Raw genomic sequence first — 21,452 nt, 5'->3', positions numbered from 1 at the left:
TCTTTCACCAAGACAAATTCCTTATATGTGTAAGCATACTTGGCAATGAAGCTCATTCTGATTCTGACGTGCCGTGTTTGAACGTATGCAAACATGAATACAATTTAATGGCAGTTTTTTGCCATATTTTAAGCTAAAAAGCCACTTTCATTGTAAGAGCAGCATGAACATTCTGCAAAATATCTCATTTCAGATTCCACATAAGAAAGAGTCATATGAGTTCAGAAAGACATAAGGGTAAATAAATAATTGTGAAATATTCCATTTTGGGTGAGCCATTCCTTTATAGAAAGACTGCCATCTGGAGAAATTACACTGCACTCACTGTCCAATCAGCAGAAAAGGATACATACTAGCATTTCTTTATGAGCATTAAAGGGATATTCCACCCAAAAATGAAAATTCTCTCATCATTCACTCACCCTCATGCCATCCCAGATGCGACTTTCTTTCTTCTGCTGAACACAAATAAAGATTTTTAGAAGGGACCATATCTCTGTAGGTCCATACAATTCAAGTGAATGGTGATCAGAACTTTGAAGGTCTAAAAAGCATTTAAAGGCAGCATAAAAGTAATCTACACGACTCCAGTGGTAAAATCCATGTCTTCAGAAGCGACATGATAAGTGTTGTTAGAAACAGATCAATAGTTGAGTCCTTTTTTAGCATAAATTCTCCTCGCTGCAAGGTAGGTTAGGATATGCAAAAAAAATGCAAATTGCCAAAAACAAAAGAAGAAAAATTTGGAAGTTTAAGTGAAAGCGGATATTTATTGCAAAAAAAGACATAAATATTTATCTGTTTCTCATGCACACCTGTCATATTGCTTATGAAGACATGGATTAAACCACTGGAGTCATATGGATTACTTTAATGCTGCGTTTATATGAATTTTGGACTTTGAAGTGTGTTTCACCCAGGGTGTAATACAAGCTAGAACTGCTACTGGGCTTGAGGGTGAGTAAATAATGAGAGAATTTTCATTTTTGGATGAATTATCACTTTACAGGGGAACAGCCTGCAAAGGTAAATCTATTTTATAATACATACTTACTTTATGCTTTAAATAAAACCCAATTAACAGCTGTTGAAGGCATGTGCGATGAGGTGAATAGGTTGCGCAGAACCACACACCATAGTCAACCCTTTATTATCACATCAAACCTGTTCCCTCTCTGCCAGGCTTACGATTCTTTCTCTACTAAATTGAAATAACACTACACTAGCAATCCTGTTGTGAGTTATTTTCATCTCATATAGCTTATGATTGTGTGTGTGTTACACAAGACTGGATTAGACTCCAGCGGAAGATTTAGAGCATGACTGCATGAGATACATGGAGCTGCACCGTCTGCCACTATCCCATAATAAAGAGGCAAAGAGACAAAGGGCACAAGTTCATCGCCGCAGGCTCAGACTAATGCTCTTGCCCAAACATTGGATCCCTATAGTTTCTAACAAGCCATGATCAGATGACAGACTCCCACATATCAAAGACACAGGCTTACAGACTCTCCGCTGCTGGTATTTTTATGCTGGCTTTTTAAATTTGAATGCCATTAATGTAGGTTTAGGATAGACAGGTTGTTTATAAATATACAGTGGGGTTCAAAAGTCTAACTTGCATATTTTATTCAGCTTTTTTCTTTTTATAACTTACATTATCAGCAAAACAATTTGATTGAAGTCTTAGTATTTGATAAGTCACCCTTTACTCTAATAACAGGATGCACTCAAGTTTGAATGGACTCCAAAAGTTTGTGCAAAACCTGATGATACGTTTTATCTAGCATGATATGAGAACATTCCAAAGGGCATCTTGTGTGCTTTAATGGAGCCTTATGTACAAATGAGTTAACATGGTCAATGTCATACTGTGACAGAGCGGAGGGTGTGGCCTTGTGTTGATTCTGCACACCCGGTCCCTTATCAGGTTAATTAAGGGATAAAGGCCGACTTCGAATGGTGGTGCATCAGAGAGAGATTGTTTATGGGTAGCTGACCATCGTGTGTGTGTGTGTGTGTGTGTGTGTGTGTGTGTGTGTGTGTGTGTGTGTGTGTGTCTTTTGTTCATTTCTTCATTAAACTATTATTTATAGTGTCAAGTTGGCTCTCGCCTCCTCCTTGCCCATCTAAATCCCTTGACACTGGTGCCGAAACCCGGGAAGGAGGAGGGATAGCCGTAGTAGAGTTCTCGCCACTACCATCCACCCCAATGGAACAGCCGCGGCCGTCTGCCGGGGGACAGAGAACCGTGAGGGGAGAATGGGCTCCTAACCGACCGCCTGGAGCAGACAGAGCTGCTGCCAGGGGCGGAGAAGTTCCCTACCAGCCGCTGAAATGCGGCGGGGTCTAAGACCGCCGACCGCGAGCGGGGAGGAGCTCGCTACCAACCACCTGGAGCGGGAGAACCGCTGCTAGGGGTGGGAGAGAACCCTTCTGTTCCCCGAGAACGCTGCGGGGCGTTCTGTCCGCCAGGGGCTGGGGTGCAGTGTTTTTTTTGGGGGGGGGGGGGGGGTACTAAACTGTTACAGGAAGTACCCCCCCATTTTAATTATTTCTGTTTCCCTCCCCCTGTCCCCTCCCAGATTCAGGAAGGTGGGGATGACCTGCCGGTAGGTGGGGCTTAGGGCATGCCCTCCCCCAGGGAAAGAGGAGGGGGTGGGGGTGTACGTCATGCCGGGGGCTCCCCGGTCTGAGAGATCGAGGGAGGAATGTGACAGGGCAAAGGGCGGAGGGCGGAGGGCGGGGCCAGGTGGTGATTCTGCACACCCGGCCCCTTATCAGGCTAATTAAGCCTGACAAAGGCCGACTGCGAATGGTGTTGCGACAGAGAGAGATCGTTTACGGGCAGCTGACCGTCATGTGTGTTTGTGTCTTTTGTTTATTTCTTCATTAAACTATTATTTATATTGTCAAGCCGGTTCTCGTCTCCTCCTTACCTGTCTAATTCCCTTTACACATACATTTGCTGATTTGATTAGTGACAAGGAAATAGTAAATTATCTTAAATATTTCTTATTTACTTTGTTTTAAATTGTTCAAAATACTAAAAGTTTCCATTTAATTCCAGGTTTAGATTAGACTTGGAATCCAAGACATTTGAACCTGTATGCACATGAGTGTATAAAGCAGTAGATGGGGTTATAACAGTGCTCATAATGAACAGATATATTAAGATCCATTAGGAGAGAGAGTTATTGAGTCATCTGAAATGACCTCATGTCTAATGAATTCCGTTCAGGGTTGAGTCTCTTGTTTTAAACAGGCTAAACCGCAGGTTCAACAGGACATAAATAAAATCTTATGAGCACTGAGCGTGCACTCCTTTGCGGTTGGCATTTCATTCTCTTTCCTCAACTCTCAGAGTCCTTATTTCTTAAATATTTGACAGATTCAGTTTCAGCATCTTTCAGAATCTCTAAAGTTCCATTTGGATCAGACAGACACTCTACAATTCCTTCATGTTGTTTGTCCTCAAAACAAACAAATCTGTTCTTTGTAAGAAAGTGACCAATGCATTGTAGAAACAAGGCAATGTCTGTGTTGTCTGTGTCCGGTGAATTCAATGTTTCCACAAGACATCTGTTGACAATAATTACAAATGTACAAATGTTTCGATTGCCGGTTAGTGCCGATATTATGCAAGTGTTCAAACACAAGTCCCTCACTTGCCGGATCACGTTTTCCATGTTCCCTTATTTGAGGCTTTTACAATAGAATGAATAAAATCTTCTCTTTTAAAGTGAGTGTTCAAAATGATCATTTACCCTCATGTGGTTCCAAACCCATATGACTTTCTTTCTAACGTTGAACAGAAAAGGAGATGTTAGGAATAACGTTAGTCTCATTCACCATTGACTTTCATTGCATCTTTTTATTTTTTACCAACAATGAAAGTGAATGGTGACTGAAGCTGTCATTTTGAGGTTTGGAACAACATCATGTTGAGTAAATGGTGACATAATTGTCATTTTTGAATGAACTATCACTTCAATGAAATCAGTAGCAGCACTTGTCAATGGTTGCAGATGCTGCCTGACACTGAGCTCAAAGCAAACGTCTCTCTGTTTACGCTCTCAAATGCAGTGTCAAAAGGCACCCATATTTTCAAACATCCTACAGAAAGGGAATTCTCGGCTCCCAGCACAAATGAGACCAGGGCAGACGGAAAAGTGCCAAAGAAAAGAGCTTGCAGCGTTTGGCCACTTAGAGGGGGGAAAAGAGCTTAAACTTACTATGCGGGCGCAGTGCTGCTGAAAAATCTTGAGCAATTTCATGCAAATACGAAACCACATGGACAGACTTTAGAGTTTGAGAAATGAATGACAAGGGAAAAAAAGGAAAAGGAGGAAACAGTAAAATAACTGTTAAGAGAGGCACACGTGTTAAATCATTTAAGGAGAGGGGAATTGTTCCTCAAAGAAACATCAAACCTACAGAAAAAGAGTGTGGGAAGGTTGGCGTATAGAGACAGCAGGAAGGAAAGGAGAGATCCAGAAATGCAAGCCTTGTCTTAACCTTTGCCACAGCAGAGAGCATGGGTGCAGAAGACTCACAGAAGCATGCACACACACACACACACACACACACACACACAAACAAGCATGGAACCTGAGAAGATCACACTTACCTGGCTGTGACGAGTGGACTGCAGGACAGGGTTTGTGGAGATGTGCTCCTCAGATCTAGACACCTCTCTGTTCTCATTCTTCCTTTTGCTTTCTTTCCCCTCCTCTCTTTCTCCTCCCCTCCCATTCTTCACCCCACCTCTCCATATATGGGTATACACACACACACACACACACACACACACACACACTCTTCTTTGAGATAATACACAGTCCCATGTGTAATATAGGAACTTGATGTATTTAAATGTAAATTTAATTATAACCACTAATCTATACTTTATAGCTGTCTATAGGCATGGAATCATGTTCATTGTGTTTGGATTAAGAGCTGGTCATTCTCACTAGCGCAAATCATATTTCACAGTAAGCTTAGATATCATGGAAAGAAATAATAGGGTACAACAGGGCTAAAGGCACCCCTTAAGGAAAATGTTCCTTTTTTCTGGTCGCAAAATGTATCACTATAATATTGGGTGTAATCTGATTACAAAGTTACTAGTTAGATTTACGTTTATTAATTTTGCAGGCTTTTAATCCAAAGCAACTTTAAGTCCTTTTTTACTATAAATTCTCCTCCCTGCCCAGTAAGTGGTGATATGCACAAAGAATGCAAATTGGCAAAAACAAAAGAAGTAGAATGTGGAAGTAAAAGTGAAAGTGGACATTTATAGTAAAAAGGACATAAATACTTATTTGTTTCTCACCCACACATTTCATATCACTTCTGAAGACATGGATTAAACATCTAGAGTCATATGGATTGCTTATATGCTGCCTTTATATGCTTTTTGGACCTTCAAAGTTCTGGCCACAATTCTGGCCACTGTACTGTATGGACCTACAGAGCTAAGAAACAAAACAAAAACTATCTATAAGACATGTCAATAAGTATGTCTTGGATGTCAATAAGACATTCAGCAAATGTCTTGAAATAACACTACACGTTTATGATTTAGAATGATTGTAAATCTGATCTTTTTAAGATGGTTTGTAGATTTTAGATGCTTTCCAGATGAAAAGATCTAAAATAAACTTCTCGGAGAAGTACATGTGCTTTCTGGGTTTGTTGCACTGCGTTGGTGTGAACGGCGTCTAGTCTTTTAGAAATACTTGAACCGTTAGTTACATGAATGCTACACATACTGAAGAAAATGTAAAAAAATACTTCTCTCAGTGTAATCAGAACCGAATGGTTTCTGAAAAAAATTGAACGATTTCTGTGAGTACCAGAAGTGCTTTCTTCACTTTCAATGAATGAAATGTAGTAGTGCAAATGAGGAAATTGTTAACAAATTGAATGCAAATGTTTATATTCACTTTCTGCCATATTGTCATATTGAATACATAATTGTTTAGCTTTTAGGCCCATTTTTGTACAGTAATACTGTATTTTGTAAAGCAGAAACGTTAACTTGACTTGAATGGAATATAATGCTGTAGTTTACAGAAGCAGGTAGTTTGTATCTCCATGATAAGCCACATAAGCACTTTGAATCTTTAATTGAAGTTTTTCATTGACATTTTGTTAAAACTGTCATGTCGTAATAGTAATGCCAATTTGTTCACATATTAACTGGTAATATTGTTTAACCAATATAAACTTAAGAAAATAATAAATGAGGTTTATTGGATATATGTGGCTAGAGTTAATAGTTCTTTAAACTATACACTTAATACATTCATAAAAAACCTCTTGTCTTAGACTCAGGCTTTACTGGTCTCAGTCTCGACTCAGACTCGGCCCTCTTCTGGTCTCTGTCTTGACTCAAACTCGACCTACTGTACTGGACTTGTACTAGGATGAGCTGGTCTCGACTACAACACTGAGAAAAATACTACTAAAAAACAGAGACTAGAGTGCAACAAGAATTTTTTTATTTTTATGAGTGAATGGTCAAGTGCTCATGAAAATGATGTGTCTTCAGCAAGGTAGTCTGCTTTGTGATTAGAGTTGGGGAAGGTCGTTCGAGGTACAGTGAAGCCGAAAGTCCGGGAAAGTGATTTGGTGCCACTTTGTGTTGGTACTACAAAGAGGTGCTCATTTGCAGACCACACACAGTCTTCTAGTGGGAATATAGCTCTATTTACTGTATATTACTAGTAATAGTAACTTGTTACTAGTTACAATAGTTCAGGGCAAAAATTGTCAACATATGCAAATAGTTTTGAGACAGTTAGATGCTTTTTTGAGTTCCATATTATGCAATTCAGAAAGCATGCATTTATTTTCAAATGAAATCTCAAGTATTCTATAAAAAAAAAAAAAGAATATTTGTTGGGATTGGATCAGTCATTGTGAGCTCAACATGTTCCAGCTCTATCTGTCAGTGGATCACCAGCTTTCTGACAGACAGGTAGCAGTTAGTGAGAATGGAAATTCACCTCCAGCACATGTACAATCAGCACTGGCACCCCCCAGGGATGTGTACTCTAACCACTACTCTTCTTCCTCTACACAAACGACTGCACTGCCAAGGACTCCTCTGTTATGCTCCTGGGGCCGGTTGCACCAGCTGTGCTTAAGAAACAACTTAGCATAGTTGTGGCATAAATGGGCACTTAGTCACAAGTTATGCACTACTATATATTTGCACCATTAAACTAAGGTAGGATGTAACCCTACGTATAAACTAAATATTTACAGAAGCCTTTGACCAGCAGTAACGGATGGAATAAAAAAGCAGTCTGATATTTTATGACATCAGTTAACTCATGTTTTGCATGAGAGGCATCAATCATTTCAACATACATTATGATGTTGACATTTACACTCGTTTACATTTAGGAGAGAGAAAATTTTACTTTTAAGCAGTTCTTCAGTATGAAACTGTTTTAACAGGGCAGTTTTCAGGATGTGTCGCCCGGTGTCAAGTTTCAACATATATATATATATATATATATATATATATATATATATATATATATATATATATATATATATATACACTCACCTAAAGGATTATTAGGAACAGCATACTAATACTGTGTTTGACCCCTTTCAGCCTTCAGAACTGCCTTAATTCTACGTGGCATTGATTCAACAAGGTGCTGAAAGCATTCTTTAGAAATGTTGGCCCATATTGATAGGATAGCATCTTGCAGTTGATGAAGATTTGTGGGATGCACATCCAGGGCACGAAGCTCCCGTTCCACCGCATCCCAAAGATGCTCTATTGGGTTGAGATCTGGTGACTGTGGGGGCCATTTTAGTACAGTGAACTCATTGTCATGAACAAGAAACCAATTTGAAATGATTCGAGCTTTGTAACATGGTGCATTATCCTGCTGGAAGTAGCCATCAGAGGATGGGTACATGGTGGCCATAAAGGGATGGACATGGTCAGAAACAATGGTCAGGTAGGCCGTGGCATTTAAACGATGCCCAATTGGCACTAAGGGGCCTAAAGTGTGCCAAGAAAACATCCCCCACACCATTACACCACCACCACCAGCCTGCACAGTGGTAACAAGGCATGATGGATCCATGTTCTCATTCTGTTTATGCCAAATTCTGACTCTACCATCTGAATGTCTCAACAGAAATCAAGACTCATCAGACCAGGCAACATTTTTCCAGTCTTCAACTGTCCAATTTTGGTGAGCTCTTGCAAATTGTAGCCTCTTTTTCCTATTTGTAGTGGAGATGAGTGGTACCTGGTGGGGTCTTCTGCTGTTGTAGCCCATCCGCCTCAAGGTTGTGCGTGTTGTGGCTTCACAAATGCTTTGCTGCATACCTCGGTTGTAACGAGTGGTTATTTCAGGCAAAGTTGCTCTTCTATCAGCTTGAATCAGTCGGCCCATTCTCCTCTGACCTCTAGCATCAACAAGGCATTTTCGCCCACAGGACTGCCGCATACTGGATGTTTTTCCCTTTTCACAACATTCTTTGTAAACCCTAGAAATGGTTGTGTGTGAAAATCCCAGTAACTGAGCAGATTGTGAAATACTCAGACTGGCCCGTCTGGCACCAACAACCATGCCACGCTCAAAATGGCTTAAATCACCTTTCTTTCCCATTCTGACATTCAGTTTGGAGTTCAGGAGATTGTCTTGACCAGGACCACACCCATAAATGCATTGAAGCAACTGCCATGTGATTGGTTGATTAGATAATTGCATTAATGAGAAATTGAACAGGTGTTCCTAATAATCCTTTAGGTGAATGTATATATATATATATATATATATATATATATATATAGGATAGTAAAATGAATAAATGTCTGTTTTTTTCCAGCCTGTTGTATAATTATTTATTTATCACCCCTTATTTATTTCAGATACATTTCCTATATATTGTTATTTATACAGGAAAAATATACTATTCATCAAATCTACTTTTATTACATATTGTATTTAATGGGGATATAATGTATTACAGCTGAGAGTTATGTGAGCCAACAAGGTTTGAACATCAACCGGTACAAGATCAAATTGAAATTCACGGCTTTTTAACACTTCTGTGTATAATATGTATTTATATGTATTTTAAGGCTGTTTATTGGATCAATACAGGTTAACGTCATATTATGTGACTACGCATTACTTTACAGAGAGCTTACGACCCACTAGTAAAGTCTTGCCTTCAGAACAGTTGGTGCAACCAAATTAAGCACTGAATAAGTTACAAACTATCTAGTAGTTACTAAGCCCTTAGTGTGAACTTTACATCCCAACTTACGTGAGACCTTACACACAGCTGGTGGAACCCTACCCTGAAGTTTGCAGACAACACTACTGTCATCGACCTCATCCAAGATGGCGATGAGTCTTCATACAGAAGAGAGGTTGAACAGCTGGCCGTCTAGTGCAGTCAAAACAGCCTGGAGCTGAACATGCTCAAAACAGTGGAGATGATAGTGGACTTTAGGTGGAACACCACAACATTAACCCCGCTCACTATTCTGAACAGCACTGTGGCAGCAGTGGAGTCATTCAGGTTCCTGGGCACTACCATCTCTCAGGACCTGAAGTGGGAGACCCACATTTTGGTGGACAATTTGAAAAAGGCTCAGCAGAGGTTGTACTTCCTTCGCCAGCTGAGGAAATTCAACCTGCCAAATTCAACCTGCACTGCTCTTACAGTTCTACTCAGCAGTCATTGAGTCTGTCCTCTGCACTTCAGGAACTGTCTGGTTTGGTTCAGCAACCAATTCAGACATCAAAAGACTTCAAAGGATAATTCGGACTGCTGAGAGGATTATTGGCGCTCCCCTAGCCACCCTGCTAGAACTGTACACATTCAGAGTAATGAAAAGGGCTGGTAAAATCACTTTTAACCCCACTCTCGACCCTGAAAAAGGCCCAGCAGAGGTTGTACTTCCTTCAACAGTTGAGGAAGTTCAACCTGCCACAGGAGCTGCTGATACAGTTCTACTGAGCAGTCATTGAGTCTGTCCTCTGCACCTCAGTAACTGTCTGGTTTGGTTCAGCTACAAAATCAGACATCAGAAGACTACAAAGGACAGTTTAGACTGCTGAGTGGATTATTTGTTGCCCCCTGCCCTCCCTTCAAGAACTGTACACTTCCAGAATGAGGAAAAGGGCTGGCAAAATCACTCTGGACCACACTCACCCAGTTCACTTTTTGAAATGTTGCTTTCTGGCTGGCGAAACAGAACACTGAGCACCAGAATCACATCATGAACAGTTTAAACTAAAACACTTTGTTTTGTCAGCACAATCATGTGCAATATTTAACCCATCCATTCCTACTTATATCTATTTTTCATTTATATTTTTTAACAAATCCTACCTATTCTTCAATACATTACATCACATGCAATTAACTGTATACAGTATCTATATATAAAATATTCGAACTACATTATTGCTCTATTGTATTTTTTATTTATCTATTATATCTTTTTATGTCACTAAAAGAGAAATGCATTCTATTTACACTGGAATCTTCTATTACCATGACAAATTATTTGTGTGTAAACATACAGTACTTGGCAATAAAGCTCATTCTGATTCTGAACATGCTCACATTTGTAAAAAAAAAAAAAAAAAAAAAAAAAAACACTTCAGAAAATCACTGTTTTCACTATCAGGCCAGTATGAGCCAGGGCCATCAATTGGTCAGCCAATAGCCTCGGACGTTGAGCCGCGAGACCAAAATCGATCTGCATTGCCAAAGAGGGGATAGCTTTGATTACATTAAACCTTCATTAAAGCAGAGCTACGTTACATAACATAAAAAGAAGAGTTGGCACACAATTGGTTTTATATCTGTTTCCTTCATTTGAAAAAGTTTCCTTTATTTGGAATAGTTTCCTTCAAGGGAAATTTGATATCAATGGGCAAATTTTCCCTAGTCATCTCATTCTCATCATGCATGGACAGACATTTTGAGCAGGATTCACAGTCATGGACAGAAATGTTGGCAACTTTGTCTCTTTTTCTTTTTCAAATAATGCAACATTTCTTCCAGAACATGTTCAAATTAAAACATCTTTGGCATCCACATGTTTGTTTGTTTGTTTCGTTCTTTCTTTTGCAGTGGATCAAAACAAAAATACTTTTACATTTACATTTATGCATTTGGCAGATGCTTTTATCCAAAGCGACTTACAGTACACTTATTACAGGGATAATCCCCCCGGAGCAACCTGGAGTTAAGTGCCTTGCTCAAGGGCCCAACAGTGGCATCTTGGTGGTGCTGGGGCTTAAACCCACGACCTTCTGAAATATTTAATCTCTGTCTAATATTGGCAAGGTATATCAGACCCATCCTGTCACGTTTGGTTATACCATAAATCCTGTACCGGCAGGGCTAAAACATTTTTTTTTTAAAAGACTGCAAGTGCAAATCTCGCCGGCATTATACTAGATTGTTGTGGGTGATTAGGGCATTGCTACAGTGGTTGCTAATGTGTTTGGAGTGGTTTTTAGTGCATTGATGTGATTGCTAGGGTGTTCAGGGTGGTTGTTAGGGTTTTTACAACTGTCAACTCTATTGTCTGTCATATTCTGAAAAAAATTTGCAAATCTCATAAATTGCTTAGAGAAGTAATACACTTGAACAAACAGAAAATAGCTCTTTGGCTGATTCAGTTGTGGACAGTGGCTCCACATGTTTACCTGATCTCATCATTAGTTCAAGCTCCACTCTTCACCATAATGGTAACCCAAAAACTCCAACAAAACAGAAACTATTCTAAATTTCAGCATAACAAGTATCCCTCTATGTATTCATCTTGTATGAAAACACATAAAATAAACCCTTAAATTGAAAATGTACTCTCCCTATTGAAAACCATGCAAAGCATGCTGGAAAATGGAAATCATCTGCCCAGTTTTGCTACAATAACACCACAAAAAGTATTAATGTAGTCCCAACTCAAATGTATTAGCCTAAGTAAACTTAGTACAAAATGCAATGAAATCAAGATGAGACAAAATGTTCTATAGCTGCGTTGCTTTCTTTATTTGAATTAAGTAAATTGAACAAGCTACAAAAATATATTTTTTCATTAGCATACCTCTTCTCAACAAGGCAACATTTAAAGTGTCATTCATGTCTGTATCTTGCACAAGTGGATGCAGGAGAAATTGCACACCTACGTTTAATACTTAAGGTTATGGGTTTGTTCGAATCCCTAACTGCAAGTATGAGCAACAGTAATAAGCCTTAATATAAAAAAAAGAGAATATGGCTGATCTACAGCTCCTACACTTGCATAAGAGGTTTCAGTACAGGAAGATTGGCTTTCATAGTACTACACTCATAGATGTAAATGACATTGGAGAATTCAACAAAAGACACATTTGTAACTGATTTGCCTGTCAAGAATAGATGCTAGCAAAAATATACTGTAGCTTAAAACCTCAAGTATTTTACCAGGGCCCATAAATCAAGATTGGCATTCACAGGAAAAGTCAGATCTAGAAGGCGAAGGTAGTCATCACTAGCAGGGGAACAAAGCACTTCATCAGAGCCCAGGTTGGACTGTGATTAGCTTGCATTGACGCAGATGGGTTTGGACAGATCAAGCTTTAGCTGACACTGTAAAGGGTGAGTGACCAGTTTCATTCTCCGTGAGTGTTAAGTTCAGGCTGGGTACACTGACCCTAACGTGAACCTCACTTGGACATAGGCCCTTGATAAATCTGCCAATGGGCAAGTGGGAGAAATGAGAGGAAGAGAGAAAGAGTTGAAATGGCCAAGATAGCAAAAGAGTTTGGAAATGTAAGAGGATGTAGGACCTAGCATTTTCACCAAAACAATTTTTTTTTAAGTACAATTTACAAGTGCTGTAAGCTTGGTGCTCCGTTTATTTGCAAATATTTAACCTAGAATTTTCAGTTACTTTAACACTATACAACAAGGTTGTTCTGCATTCATTAATATTTAACTTTTACAGCACTTATTAATCTGGGTTAATGTTAATGTCATACTAATACATTTTCAAAATTAAAAGTTGCATATGTGAACATTAGTTAACAAATTATAAAATGTATTTATAATTTAATATGAACCAAGATTAATGAATCCTGTTAAAAATATTGTTCATTCACGATACCAAATCCATTTACTAATGCTAACAATTAGAACATTACTGTAAAGTGTAACTTTTTTTTTACTGAATTGGTTCAGTTCAATGCAGTTGCAGGACAATGTATGTTAACCTTTGAGTTTATCTTGGATTTCTGTATTAATTAGCCATAAAACCTGAACTGATGTTCAGTTAGCCACAACAGTCTGCTTAAACAAATCTCACACAAAGCTACATTTTCATGCTTTTATCGAACACATTTAACATTTTCTACCCTATGCTGTAAATGTTTAAAGGGTGTGTTCAATAAAGACAGGAAAACATTAGTGTGTTTAGTCTGTGTTTGTCTTTGTTGTGACTCGTTTGAAGATCAGATCCAATTTTATGACCAATTTATGCACAAATCAATAGTGAACCAATGGCTTTTACTCCCCCTGCAACTGTAATTGCGGTTATGTTATGAAAGCGTAACCAACAGAGAGTTCGGTGATCCAAAAACTTCCATTTGTTTTGAGACAAATGGGTTACGAATGACTTAATCTAAATGAGATCACTGCTGTGTCGTCTCACCGCAATAAAACATTTTTAGTATCAACCTGAAAGTCTTTTCAGCTCTGCAGTTCTTCAGGTGCGGCTGTCTGTTCCTTCACAAGCTCATTTTCCCCCCATCATTTCACATCTGACAACTTGTCAACGGAACGCATGACCTCATTTTGTGGGATTAAGTGAAGATGCATTGAAGCGATGTCAAATAAGCTGACAGTATACAGCAACTCGAACTCTGAGATAACATCTGCAGAAAAAACATTTATATGGGGACAGACTAAAGCATAAACAATCCTTCTCTCTTGACTGACTGCCATAAACAGTGGTATATAGTTTTACGTCTTTGTCTGAGGGAAGCCGTTTTAGACATAATACATAGTCACCTCATCTGAAGTCATATGATACAGTATCATGTCTGTAGTAGAGCTTGGGTCACTTAAACATATGACCTTTATTATGGACTTTGGTTCTACTTTAATAGGCCCATCCTTTATAAAAAAGCATTTTAAATCATCTTTTTTTTCTTTCTTTTTTGGAAAAGGTAACTGCTGAACTTTGAAGAAATCAGCCCCGAAATGCTTAACACTACATAACTAACTATAAAAAAAAAGTTTGGAATATATATATAGACTTTGAATAGATGAACTGACCTGTAGGCCTAAGAAGGTTTATTTGGTCTCAAACTGCATCAGTGAAATATGGGGCCTTATGAAAGTCGCAATTGCGAGAAAGTCACAATTGGGAGTCAAAATCTCACAATTTACTTTGTTTCTAAACAATACATCTATAACATACAACTACACTCAGCTCAACAGGATATTCGTGCCTATATACCCAAGGAATTTAAGTAGAGAGGAAACCACTTTTTTTTGTTGTTGTAGTTTTTAGAAGCTACACTGTTTTTCCAAGCCTATTTAGAGGGGTTTCCTTGATTTAACAAGAGAAAGACTGTTTATAGCCAAACTTTTAGGGCTAAACTATTCTCCTAAACTTTAAGGTTAAAAATAAACATTTTAAATGGCAGGGACTCCAAACTGCACAATGGAAAAAAAAATTGTTTTTTTTTGCTAAGATAAAAAGATTTTCTAACTGTAACAGATGTCAACACGGAACTTAAAATGTGGCAGAACCAGTTTTCTCTAGGAGCCATCTGGTGTCAATTTTAGCTGGTAGACATGGTAGGGGTATATGCCCTGAAAACATCATTAACCTGATTAGCAACACATCACCACCCTGGGACATTAGCTGATAAACAGCCATCAGGCATATTTAGTGGGTGCACCCCACTAAAATTACACTACAAAACACTTTTTCTCCTTTTATTACCTCCAAGTCTCCAAAATATGCTTTTCTTTTGACCCACATCCAAAATGTGCTTTTCTTTGACCTACATCCAAAACAGTGGAACAAATCGGTTTGTACAATGTGTTTGAGCAAATAGTAAGGACAGGATGCACAATAACATCATGTTCAGTCTAGCCGAGATTTTTTCCAAGAAGGAATTAAAAAAAACATTGCTTGAATTCAAGAGATTCAATTTAATTTAATACACACTCCTGGTCCTTTTCTGTGCAATTCATAGCTGCATATTACTCATTTAATGCGAGCAGCTTCTGTGCACATGCCCATTTACCTTCTGACACAAAAGGAGAGAGTAACCCAATTATTTGAAATCCAATCATTTTTGATAGTTACAAACGCATTGACGTGCATGTAAACAAACTCAGTGTTAACCAATAGTCAAATAGCCATTTAGCCATTGTGTAAGCAATCTCATGTTTCGATCTTTAAGGAAAATTCCGGGTTCAATCAACGTTAAGATCATGACTGAATTTGTGGCATTATTTTGTTGGTTACCACAAACATTTATTTGGACGTACATTTTTTTACAATTTAGTTTTTCAAGAATCAAGCTTGCCGTGAGGCACTTACAATGGAAGTGAATGGGGCCAAATTATAAACATTAAAATACTAACCATTTCAAAAGTATAGCCACAAGATGTAAACGGTATGCTTGTTAACATGATTTTATTGTGATAAATTTGCCAACTAAACTTGTGTGTATTATATACATACAAGGTTGCAAATGCAGTTTCATGACGAAGTTCAGCTTCTCAATTTACATCAGTAAAAAAGAGCCACCAAGTGAATAATCTTTACGATTTTATTAAAATACCTTGTGGAATTTACCATCAGAGGTTACCATCACAAACATGATTGTTTTCTAATAAAAAAGTAAACAAAACAAAAGTAAAGCTTAAGAGCCTAGTTACAGGATACATTTTGTGTGTGTTGTTTTTACCTTTTTTGCAGTCTGGTGATGGGGGAATTAATTCACACACACAAAAAAAATAAAATAAAATAAAAAAAAGAGAAAGGAATCAAAAGTTCACATGTTGTAAAAATACATTTCCCAACTTCAACGTTACACGCAGTTTTATTAAAACATTCATTCTTCTGTTAGGTGTCAGTGCGACAAATACGCAAAAAAGAAAGCAGAGGAGAGAGAGAGAGCGGAATAGAAAGGAAAAGATCAAAGAGAAATGGAATTTGTGAGAGAACTAGAACATGAGTCATTAGGATGGATGAAGATTATGAGAGACGGTTGAAGGATATGTGTTTATGGAACCCTGAGAGAGAAACTGACTGCTCCAAGTCCATATCTTTCCTCTCCAGCCTCCCTTCATGGACTAGACTTAGCCACAGCTTCATCCCATCGCAGGGATCGGCATGTCCTGAAAGGGTCATTCATAGTGCCTGAGCACTTCACAACTTAAAAGCGAAAGCCATTTGTGTTCTCCAGAAACATGCATCAAGCAAACAGAGCAACACATGGCTAAAGAAAACAGCTTTCTCTCTCTTGCATGTGTGTTTGCGGGGGTAAGGGTAGAGGTTGAGGGCTGTGAAGTGGGGGAAAGGATTGGGAGGAAACTCACCAAGCCCACCACAATCTACAACCATAAGGCAGCGAGGGAACTACATGAAAACTACACTCTTAATATAGCAAGGGCCTTCAAACAAGAGGGATTTCTGGATGCTGAATCACAACAGTTGGCAAAAATATTGATCAATACTCATCTTGAAATGTTTCAGTACAACATGTTGAACACTGAATGACACAAACAAGACCAGAATTTGTAATTTCTTGGTTTTAACACAGTGCACATCTCATATCAAAGCTGGATGATGTTGACAGCAAAGAAACACCACGATAATGCTAGAAGAAACATAAAAAAAATGCAATAGAATTTAAAAACCGTAGCATAAAATTTTTTACAGAGCAGCTATAAAGGGGCGTCACTTCAGTCTAGGAAAGCTGCAGGTCACTCAAAACTCGACACCAAAATGAGGCCATTGAGGAACAAGGGGAGGGTCCTAAAAGGTACAACTTGATAGAAATATTTTTCTGCATTATTTTATGAGTAGGGACTATCAAGGATGACAACCATCTGGGGACACTTACAACATCATCAGGTACACAGAATGGACTTTTGGTAGGCTGCAAAGCATCACCTCAAAAATTAAGTTTCATTTATGTACCAATTACATCGTTTCGCAACCCCATCTCCATTTATTAGCAAACATCTCAACGAAGACATGAAACTGTGCTCCTTTGTACAGAAAATTACAAAATCACAGAACGTTCTTAAGCTAAAGCCTGAGATTTTAACTACATATAATGAAATAATATATAAAGACATCCTAAGCACAGGGAGAGACAGAAAGAAAAAAAGCTTAATTCTGTAATTTGCGTATAACTGATGTACTGGATAAGCAGTCACACACCTTCACATACATGCAGACGCATACACCCCCCCTCAGACAAACGAACCTATGGCCTAAAAAAAGCTGTACAAAGAAAAAGATTTGAGCATACATTCAATATCTGTTACTGAGGTACTATAAAAGGCCTTGCTCTTCACACAGAACGGTATCCCGAGACACTCTCAAGCTTGGGATGACCTACCTTCTTTGGAAAGCAACCAGCTATTGTGTGACCTAGCTTCTTGCATCCTTTTCACTTAACCATGTGTGCTCTAAAAGTTATCTAAAATGGTCAAACAGCTGTTTCATATGCTGATATCATAGAAGACACCCGTAAAAATGCCACTTGTTGACAGCAGGGTATGTCTGTGCAGATTAGTGGAAAAGTGTGGAATAGAACAGTCACATCACTCATCCAGAGCACTTAGAAGTCTCAAGACTATGAGCTGTGGAAAGTGCAGCCCTAGCAGTCTGATTTAATGCTAAATTGTCTGTTATAAACACAAGGTAGGTTGTGCAAGCAACCATTGGCCATGTGATGGTGAGCTGGGATGAATTAACCAGCCAAATCCACAACAAGTGAGGTAATAGGCTGTAAGCTGGCCACATACACAGGGAGAAAGCAAGCCATTGCCTCCTGCTGGCTAAATCACATTAATGCATCCTCCAAAGCAAATATTGGGCTTAAAATCAGCAGAATAAGCCCTAGCCTAAACTAGGACTTCTTCCCAAAAAGGTGGATGAATCGAAGCTCTTTGCAATTGTATACTAGGCCTGTATGAAAATGTGTTTGTGAGTGGAGAGACAGTGAGTTAAGTGCCTTGTGGGAGATACTGGAGAGGAAGGGCAGGGATGTTGTGCTACACAGTGATTTCATGGGAAGAGATGGGTGTGAGGATGAGTGGAGATATGAAGGGTGGAGGAGGAGGGCACCTCGCTGTGTCACAAAGAGAAGGCCAAATTGGAAAAGGAGGCACAAGGAGGAAGTACAGCAAGAGATATTCAGGACAGAGACAAGATATGGAAAACAAGGCATATATTCTGACTTTACATGGCTAAGCATAAAAAAGGTGCCTATATTATCAGCTATGGTGGATCTCAGTATGAGTCAAGCGGAAGTCAATGTTGTACACACATTGTAAAAGGGCATTTCTTTTTTGGGGGGAGTTTAAGGTGTATTAAAAACCTTTTTTTGATTATTTTTCAAACGGCACTGCAGCAAAAAAAAAAAAAGGTATGTCTTTTTTTTTTACCAGCAATGTTACACAATGTGACTTTGAATATGGCTTTATTTGGCTATAAGCAATCCTAGATCTCCCATTATCATCATCAACCGGTTTACCAAGCAACACAAGCAGCTACAAAAAAGTTAAATCGGCTATCACAAGACGATGGAATTTCACTTATGCTATTTCAATGACACTAATGCTGACCTCAGGCTTAATGGATACTGTAAATCTTGTGACTTAAAGCGAGCACATGATCAGACCAACCCCGAACAGCTCTGAGCGGGTGAAGCTCATGTTTTCTGCAAACACCTTTCTGAGAGAGAGTGGGAGCGTATGGGAAATTCTAGAAGATGCCTTCCACATGAAGAGAGAGTGAGAGGAACTCAAAACATCGGAGTTCTTCCCATAAACCGAGTTACTCTTAGCCATGGGCTAATCATTAGGCCATGATCTCCATTTCTGAACACCAGCTGTGAAAAACGCTGATGGCTGTTGAAACCGTGGCTAGAGGAATTTAATCAAAGACTTAAGCCAGCTGTTGCTTTGTTTTGATGATCAAATGTTTTGCTAAGACAAGACAGATTGAGAAGGTTTACAAAATGTATGCTTAAGAGGAGAATGGGGGGGGTGAAGGAAATAAAAGAAGGTCAATGAAAAGAAATTTAAGAAACACTACTCGGAAACAAACTCCAACTAGTCCAGAGTAAATACAAAGCAAAGAAACTGGGATTTTGTAGCTTAGAGAGTGTGTATCAACCCAATTATTGAGTCCTTGAGAAGTTATTGCTTACTGCCAAAGTGAGAAACAGATAATACAGCGAGTGGAAATGACAGGTAAACTGGGGGTAGAGGGTTTCGAGTGGGTCACTCCTAGGTTTGTACACATGTTCTGCTGGACTGGGGTGACCAAAGGTCACATCGAAAGCAGGGGTGTCAGCCTTGGCCGACTCCTGGGTGAGGTGAAAGGGCATCAATCTGGGCAAAGATGGAATGTGCTGGGATGCTATTGGTCTGAAGGGATGTCTCTGTCAGCCTCTGCCTTGGAGGGTTGCCCAGGAGATGGGGTATGAGGGGGGTGAGAGACGGGGGCAATGGCGTGGGCCAGGGGCAGAGATCCAGCCACAATGCCCTCCACTCCTGCCCCGGCTCCAGGCAAACCACCCGCTGCTACACCAATCAGCCCAGCAGGGAACCTGTAAAAGCAAATTAAATGATCGTAGGTTTTACTTATCAAATAAGCTATAATACTGTGGAAAGAGGAAGAATGGCAGCTTAAGCTGTGAATTGAGACTGGCTTGAGGTATATTCACCTATAGGCTGCAGCTCCGTTGAGCTCAGAGTGCACAGTGGCTGCCTCCATAGATGGCCACTGAGATGCTGACATCAAATACTCCTTGTTAACACAATTTTTGAGACTGTCCGGGATACGGCCTGCACATACACAAAGTACTAACAATTACTACAAAAACATCAGCAACAGAATACATATGAACACTTTGCCTAATCAACCACAGCCTATTAATTGGAGCACACAAATTCTACCATTATCCCAAAATAATGCCAGCCAGCAGCCACTGAAGCAAAGCAGGGTCGGGACTGGTCAGTACCTGGATGGGAAACCCCCTCCAACTGCGGTGTAATTGGTACATGATCCAACCGTGGTTAATGAAGATAACCATGATTATTGTGCACTTTAAATTCCAATCACATTTTACTGTTCAAATAAGGGAATTGGGGGGCATCAGAAAATGGAGTTCCAGGGCTGAGAATGTTAGAAGTAACATTGTTAACACTGTTCTACATTACAGAGAAATATTAAAACTGTAATAATGAGCCATTAAAATATGAATTTTACAAGCGCATGCAGAAAGTGAGCCGCAGCGACACCGGCAAAAGCGGTAATGACTCTGAATGTGTCTGTAAAACCAGCAAGGAGACTGTCTAAACATTTTGTTAATTTATAGAGAAATGCACATAAAGGTTGTGCCGACAGACTATGATCTCGGGGATCAACGATGTTCAGAGAGATCACAATAGCTGATGCCTTTGACGATGTCAAGACGATATTTGGCATGTTTTCCCATGAATGTATTAAATTCTTATTAGGCTATAATTATCATCAAATTAATATCAAATAATTTGCCCGTAGACACAAAACAAACACACTTGAAGAAACATACTTTATTATATTATTAAGAACAGATGACAGAAAAGCCGTCTATGCGCATGTATGACACGCCGATACAGAGGCGTGCAGTCTCATGGAACACGCGCATGTAAAAGGTTCTCACTTTTTCTTTCGGTCTTCAGATTTATTTTATTATTTGCAAGAACAGTATCATCTATGAGTGCTGCAAATTACCTCAGACATCTCAGCTCAGGAAGTGTTTTGAGTTCAGATCACATTATTTCCACAGAGCAGTTCATTAACCATAACCCTGCTTAACGAAAATTACCCCCACAGTACCACCTAGTGTCCAATCACCAGTAATACACGCTCCGTTTCCTGCAGTTTCTTTTTTTTCTTGCAACCAACCGACCAATCAAAACTTCAACTAATGTTTGGTCGACTATCAAGGAGCAGCCCTAAAAAAAATATATATATATATACACAGTGAGGAAAATAAGTATTTGAACACCCTGCTATTTTGCAAGTTCTCCCACTTAGAAATCATGGAGGGGTCTGAAATTGTCATCGTAGGTGCATGTCCACTGTGAGAGACATAATCTAAAAAAAAATCCAGAAATCACAATGTATGATTTTTTAACTATTTATT

The 21,452-nt window shown here is 39.1% G+C and overlaps 2 protein-coding genes across 4 annotated transcripts in view; both read right to left on the bottom strand.

Moving 5' to 3' along the window:
* The window catches only part of LOC127660101 (spondin-2-like), a 29,150-nt gene extending 24,441 nt beyond the window's left edge, over positions 1-4,709 (bottom strand). The window contains exon 1 of the mRNA XM_052150179.1: positions 4,634-4,709. The gene's annotated coding sequence lies outside the window, so the exon portion shown is untranslated. The remainder of the gene's footprint in view (positions 1-4,633) is intronic.
* Positions 4,710-15,678: 10,969 nt separating this feature from the next.
* Positions 15,679-21,452, bottom strand: part of LOC127660100 (C-terminal-binding protein 1-like) — a 30,100-nt gene continuing 24,326 nt past the window's right edge. For all 3 annotated transcript variants that reach the window (XM_052150174.1, XM_052150175.1, XM_052150176.1), the window contains 2 exons: positions 19,986-20,106; positions 15,679-19,868 (listed from right to left, as the gene is read on the bottom strand). In XM_052150174.1, the coding sequence (XP_052006134.1) occupies positions 19,679-19,868; positions 19,986-20,106 (311 nt within the window). In that variant the 3' untranslated portion in view covers positions 15,679-19,678. The remainder of the gene's footprint in view (positions 19,869-19,985; positions 20,107-21,452) is intronic.

This window comes from Xyrauchen texanus, chromosome 19 (genome assembly GCF_025860055.1).
Source record: "Xyrauchen texanus isolate HMW12.3.18 chromosome 19, RBS_HiC_50CHRs, whole genome shotgun sequence".
Lineage (NCBI taxonomy): Eukaryota > Metazoa > Chordata > Actinopteri > Cypriniformes > Catostomidae > Xyrauchen > Xyrauchen texanus.
Note: the sequence above shows the minus strand (reverse complement) of the source record. Positions and strands in the feature narration are given on the sequence as shown.